Genomic DNA, 7,238 nt, shown 5'->3' with positions numbered 1-7,238 from the left:
TCATATTATCTTACCTTGTTCTCTAGTCCTGTTTCACAGTCCCACTACTTTTAGATTTAGGCTCTAATAACTATAACTTTTTGACAAGAATAATGTAATCTAAAATTCACTTTCTCTCTCTTCAAATTTTTTTTCTTTTTCATAGTGATTATTAATATTATATTCTTTGTCCTTTTTTTTTCTAATCCTATTCCTTAAATCCCAAAGAAGGATAAAAAAATTAATCCGTATACCCAGTCTCAATAACTTTGTAATTACAAATATTTAGTCACTATTTACAGACACACAACAAAATCAAAATAAATACACATGAAAATTAAGTCATAACTTTAACCAAATTTTTATTCTAAATGATAATATTAGTGTATACATCTTAGGTATATTTTCTTCACTTTACAAATCATGTTAGATTACATATATAATCTCACAGTTCATATACACCATTCAATCAACAATCATAACATTGCACTATTTTATTTTATTTTTTAAATATAAATCACCGTGTTTATATTAAGCCACTCTGTCATACACACTGCGCTAAAAACACAGATTATAAACACCCTTCCAACTTTCGAATACAAATAAGTACTCTGTTTCTCTGTTTCTTCTTTTTCTGCATCTATCTGCAACACCTTGTTTTCTCTCTCCATTATTACTATTTTCTCTTTCTTTTTTCTTTTCTGTTCTCTTCAAATATAGTGCAGCATATTTGAGTTTTGAAGCAGAAAGAAATGGCAAAAGAAAGGGAAAAAAAGCTGTTTGTTGGAGTACTTGGGAACTATGCATCAGAGCTCAAACTTCTTCTCACAACGCTGCTTTTGTTGTGTGCAGTTGCAACTTTTCTTCAGTTCATCCCTTCACGTTTTACTATTTCTGCTTCCGATCTACGCTTCTGCATCTCAAGGGTGCAATCTTCGCCACCACCACCTTCACTTTCACCACCACTGACAACCACTTCATCATCCTCAGTTTCACACCTTTCAACACACGAAGAAAGCAAAATCACACTGCCACCATCACCTCGACCATCACCGTCTCCGCCACCACTAACGGTGGAAGAAGATAAAGTCCTCGAAAATGGCATAATAAAACGTGCCTTCAATCCTTATGGTTCTGCGGCATATAACTTTATCACCATGGGAGCATACAGGGGAGGCCTCAACACTTTCGCTATTATCGGTCTAGCTTCAAAGCCTCTTCATCTTTATTCCAAACCAACCTATGAGTGTCAATGGCTCTCTTCTTCTCCTTCTCAGACACCAATCACTACTGTGGGTTACAAAATCCTGCCAGACTGGGGTTACGGGAGAGTTTACACTGTAGTTATTGTCAACTGCACATTTTCAACTTCTGTTAATGCTGGTAACACTGGTGGAAAGTTAGTCCTTCATGCCTCAACAAGTGGTGGAGGCGATACTAACTTTAACATAACAGATACAATAGATGTACTCAATGAATCTCCAAATTCATTGGACCTTTCAGTTTTCACCTCTCCGCCAAAGTACGATTATTTCTATTGTGGTTCCTCCTTGTACGGAAATCTTAACCCACAGCGCGTGCGCGAGTGGATCGCTTACCACGTGAAATTCTTTGGTCCGAAGTCACATTTTGTGATCCATGACGCAGGTGGTGTTCATGAGCAGGTTCTCGAAGTTTTGAAACCTTGGATGGAGCTTGGGTATGTAACCTTACAGGACATAAGGGATCAAGAGAGGTTTGATGGTTACTATCATAACCAGTTCATGGTGGTGAATGATTGCTTGCATAGATATAAATTCATGGCGAAGTGGATGTTCTTCTTTGATGTTGATGAGTACATATATGTTCCGCCCAAGAGTACTATTAAGTCTGTGTTGGATTCACTTTCTGAGTACTCTCAGTTTACCATTGAACAGATGCCTATGAGTTCCAAGATTTGCCTGTCTTCTGATTATGGGAAAACTTACAGGTAAAATTATTGTTCATTCACAGATTTTACATTCTAATTATTGCAAATATATTTTTCAGGAAAATAGATTTTAGATCTGTATATTATTTCTGATTTTATTGGAAGAACACTTTCTGGTTGCATTTCTAGTTATTCTTTTGTTGTTGCATTGAAAATATTGGGTGTTTACGTGAGTATTAAAATTATCAATAAAACATAATAGTTGATAAAATTAATGATTTTTTAGATAAACTCTTAAAACAAACCAAGGCAAGCCTTTTAAGTACATTGAGTAAAATATTTTTTTATGTATAATTTTAGTATTTCACTCTATTATTATGTGCTGCAAAATTGAAGTTGCATACTAATTTAGCTTTTGATTAACAATTTTAAGATTTCAATTGGGTTTCTGTATCATTTCTTTTTTAGCTCTTAGAGTGGGGAATTATAGTGGTATTGTTTTGGCTAAACTGACTATTGAATGGTTGTGGGCTTGTGGGGAATTGTAATGACCAATATCTTATGAGGGATGTCAGTATTTCTTTTGTTCTGTTTTAATGCTTAGTGTTTATGGTGGATCTTGATTCTTGAGTGGTTGGATTGTATACTCTTGTTTTCCCTGTGAAGGAAGTGAGGGGAATTAATTGATGTTCACTCTTTGGGAATTATTAATTAGCCCATGTCTTTGGTATGGATTCTATTTTCCTATTCCTGTATTGTGTGACAGGTGGACATGGGTTGTTTTAGAATTTGGAGCTTTGAACCTTGTTTTAAGGTGATTAAATTCTTATTTATTAGTTATGACTCATGACAACTAATATTAAAAATGGCAAATTGGTCTTGTTTTAGTACAAAGTATTTTAATATATCACACAAGAATTTCCTAAATTCAATCACAAATGTCATCTTGTTGAATAACTTGGCTAAAGTCTGGTGTACCAAATTGCACATTGTCAAAATCTTGTTAGTTCTGGTAATTGCTATGATAATAATAAATAAATAAATAAATTGAGATTGATAATATGTTCCTGAACGTTCATTTAGGCTGATTTAGATCCTTTGATTAAGACACATGATGCAGGGTCCACAAAATGAACGTTGATTAAGACGGATTTGGTGGTGTGCACTCAAAACCTTTTTCATTATTCCTAATTACTTTTTTTTCATTTTCTTTTTTACAGTACATAATATATAGTCCCACATTAACAATTAGATCTAGCTGTCACTCAAGGTAGTTGCTCCATTTTTTGTTACCATTCACTAGAAAACAGAACAAACCATATTTTAGTTGTCCAATATATTGTTTCTTCTAGTTGGTTTGATAGCTACACCTCATTCATCCTCACACTAATACTATAGACACACTCCTGTGAATCCCATAACACCTTCATCTTCATTTGCTGTCTCACATGGACAGCTGAAACAAAATTTTTATGTTTTTAATTCTTCAATTGTAATAAGTTCTACTATAAGTATTGAGCTGTTTCTTTCTTTAAAAAAAGAAAATCTCATCATCTTTCCACTTTTGTAGGAAATGGGGGTTTGAGAAGCTGGTGTACAAGGACTCAAAGAAGGGAATAAGAAGGGACAGAAAATATGCAGTGCAACCTCGTAGCTTGTATGCAACAGGGGTTCACATGTCACAGAATCTAGCAGGGAAAACAACTCACAAAACAGAAGGGAAAATCATGTATTACCACTACCATGGAACCATAGCAGAGAAGAGAGAATCATGCAAGATGCTTGTGAATTCAACACAGCTCACATATGAGAAAACCCCCTATGTTTTGGACACTACCATGAGAGACATTGCTGGTGTCATCAAGAAATTTGAGCTCAAGATGATTGGATCTAGGCTACAGAAAAATCGCCAATGACAACAACGAACAATCTTTCATTTCTTTTTTTGGTTCAAGGGAAAAAATAATAAACTATATAAATAATTTAACTTCTTGTAGAAATAGGTATTCATTCAGCGGTTCTTTGTTTCTTTTTTTTTATTATTATTATTCTGTGTTTAATAGTTTTCCTTTTCTTTTATATTTTTAATTTATTTATTTCTTATGTTTAATTTACAGCTGGGTATATGATCATGTTCCATTTTTAATATTCTTTTTTTTATGTGTTCTCTATAAATCCTTTATTTTTATTTATATATTTTGTATAAAAAATGATGAATTTGATATGGTGGTTTAATTATTTTGTCGGTGTGGGGCTGGGCATAGGGTATCCCTATTACCTTTGTCTATTGACACCTTGTGGATGCTGCCCAATGTGCTACTGTTGCTTTGCTGTTATGCATGCATCTTTTTTTTTTCAATTTTTAATTCTAATTTCAGATCCTTATTCCTTAAAATATTATTTTATGAAAGCATACACTTTCTCTTTTATTCCGTATATTACAAAGTGTAAAGCGGAAACAACTCAGAAGCTAGTATTCTGGTCACCAAATTAGCAAATCTCAAGAATTATAATTGAATTCCGCCTCGAGTATGCATAAATTTTACCCATTAATAATAAATTTTTAAATAGAGTTTAAATTAATTATAAATTAATTTTTAATTTATTAAATTAAAAAATATTATAAAAAATTAAAAATAAATTAAGAACTATAATTAATATGTAAACCCCTTACTAAAATGGTCTTTAGATATTCCACCTTTGACATTAATTATTAAAGCAATACAATTCTTTATTTTATTTATTATTAATATTAAATTAATTTATATTTTTCTTTTGCATGAGAGTTACTAATTAAATTTTTTATTGTTAGTCTGTTAATATTAATTTGACTATAATGAATTTGAATTGATTGAGGGTGTGTTTGGATTTGCGTTGGAGAAGAGAGAAGCGCGTTTGAGCTTCTTGAACGCTTCATCTTTATGTTTGGCAACATTTTTATCCTCTAAACGCAGAAGTGATTTTTATGTTAAACCCACGTTTACCAAAAGCTATAAATTCTAGCTTTTCCGTTTAGCTTTTCACGTTGGATTAAAAATTATGTTGTATGTACCAATTATATCCTTCATTATTCATATGTTTGTTTTTTTTTATAATATTTTTTCTAATACTTTCTTATGCATATTATTATTTTTTATAAAATTTTTGTTTTTTTTATTTATATGAGTTTTTTTATTGTTATTGTTATTTCTTTTTTACATGGAATATTTTTTTACTTTGTATTATGATTCTATTAATCTTATTAGACTACTAAACAATATTAAAAATACTAAAAAAATATTAAAATTTATTTAAATATTTAAAATAAAATTATAAAATAACATAAAATAATTATTTAAATTCATATCCTTTTCTGTAATTTTTCACCTAAAAGTGATTTTGAATAATGTAATCCAAACAATATTTAGTTTACTATAATCTATTTTGAATAAAAATTGCCAAACATAAACCACGTTAACACTAACTCACTTTTGATCAAAATCAATTTTACAAAATCAATTTTATACAAACCTCAGTTTACAAACTGTAATCCAAACATACACTGAATATGGTGAAATAAATGTCGAGAAATCAAATTTCACCATCACTTAGTTAGTTGACAAATTCTTAAATAAAATTCAGATTCATAATAAATTAGTTATAAATTTATCAAATTAAAAAATACCACTATAGGATAAAAATTAATGTAACTATAAAATAAATATAAAAATGTTAATCACTCACATTTATATTTGTTTATTATGTGATGTGAAATTGAAGTTAAAAGTGGATAAGGTGAATAAATCCTTTCAGTAAGGAAATTAAAGGGTACCTTATTATTTTCTTCTTTAACAGGGTCATTGATGAAAGGGGCTCATCACTTTTGGACAAGTCAAAAAGGACATGTGGGTGGCATGAGTGCCTTCTGTTTTGTGTATTGGAATAGGACAGTGGAATAAAACCAAAAGAAAATGCTAATAATACGACATAACTGAATCATTAGTCACCAATAATTAATTATAACTAACCACAAATTACATTAAGACCGACACATTCAGAAAGTGGTTATGTTATGCACGAGGGTTATTGTGTATGGTCATGAGTCTTATCATTGTCACGTATATAAGATGGATGAACATGTATTTATTCCTTGTAAAAAATTGAAGTAGTAAATTAGGTTTATTGTATTGACATAAATGTTACATATTTAGACATGATATTGCGTGGCTCAGAAGCCATTGTATTAAGTGCACTCCGCTTGGACCCAACAAAGTGGAACCCTTAGATCCTTCCCCCTTTTAGTTCTTACTTCTTACACCCAAAAAATAATTTAAAGAAAATAGGTATTGTTCTTCTTTGCTTTTTTGCTTTTTCCACCGTGGAAAAAGTTTAGATCCGGTGGAATTGGATATATTTGGATAGAGATATATTACACATTTTTACTAAAATAATTAATATTAATAAATAATTATTTAATATATTTAATTAAATTGTCCTCAAAAACTAAGTTTTTAGCAAAACTCAATCTATAACCACATAAACATATGTCGGCACAATAATCAATTGTATTATGCATTTTATTGATTTTTAAAGTATAAATGAAGTAGCTTGGCTAATTAATTTCAATATATCATTTTCAGTTTTAGACCCTAAAGCTTGCATTATTATTTATTAATAGTAGGATTAGTTACCATGTAATATCAAGAAAACAATTATTGTAAGGGGCACGTGGGTTAGTCAAAGATTCATGTTACACTTATAAGAGAGTTGGTTCAATATTTTCGTCACACCTCAATTCCGCGTACAAAATCATGAAAATAAAGAAAAATAGCGTCTGAAATGAAAGGGGAAAAAAAATCTGAGATGTAATGTAAACTGAGGAAACCGTGTAATCTTATAGAGATTTGAAGTGATGTTTCGAAAAGGAAAAAAAAAAATAATTTAAATATTTTGTGCATGAATCCCCCGAAATATAACAATGTGCTAATTTCTATTATGAATAATCATTTTTTGAAAAAAAAAAACTGAAAAACTAGGTAGAACCCCCCACCCCTTTTAATTAATACAATGTACATCTGTGCGATAAATTATTTAGAAACAACTTTTTATTTTTAATATGTAAAAACTCTTATGAAAGCCGAAACAAAATATTTTAAAAGGCTGAGTATTCTTTTTCTGTGATTTTATTGAGGACAATTTATTATATTATCTTAAATATTTTTTTATGACATTATTTCTCAAAATGTGTGCTTGAATTCACTTAAAATACGTGGCTTTTATGGGTCTCAACCGTTAGTATGGGAAGCTTGTTGTCTTGTCGGTAGAACTAAGAATGTCTACATACTATTTCCAAAGTTGCGATACCAAATGA

At 30.5% G+C, this 7,238-nt stretch overlaps 1 protein-coding gene across 1 annotated transcript; it reads left to right on the top strand.

Moving 5' to 3' along the window:
• Nucleotides 1-331: 331 nt before the first annotated feature.
• On the top strand, nt 332-4,036 carry LOC112796466 (galactan beta-1,4-galactosyltransferase GALS3). The gene is made up of 2 exons (XM_025838933.3): nt 332-1,948; nt 3,459-4,036. The coding sequence occupies exons 1-2, from the start codon at nt 732-734 to the stop codon at nt 3,802-3,804; spliced, it is 1,563 nt and encodes a 520-aa protein (XP_025694718.1). The 5' UTR covers nt 332-731; the 3' UTR covers nt 3,805-4,036.
• The last annotated feature ends 3,202 nt before the right edge of the window (nt 4,037-7,238 follow it).

Source organism: Arachis hypogaea, chromosome 4 (assembly GCF_003086295.3).
Source record: "Arachis hypogaea cultivar Tifrunner chromosome 4, arahy.Tifrunner.gnm2.J5K5, whole genome shotgun sequence".
In the NCBI taxonomy this organism is placed as follows: domain Eukaryota; kingdom Viridiplantae; phylum Streptophyta; class Magnoliopsida; order Fabales; family Fabaceae; genus Arachis; species Arachis hypogaea.
This window is presented reverse-complemented; position numbering and strand designations above follow the sequence as displayed.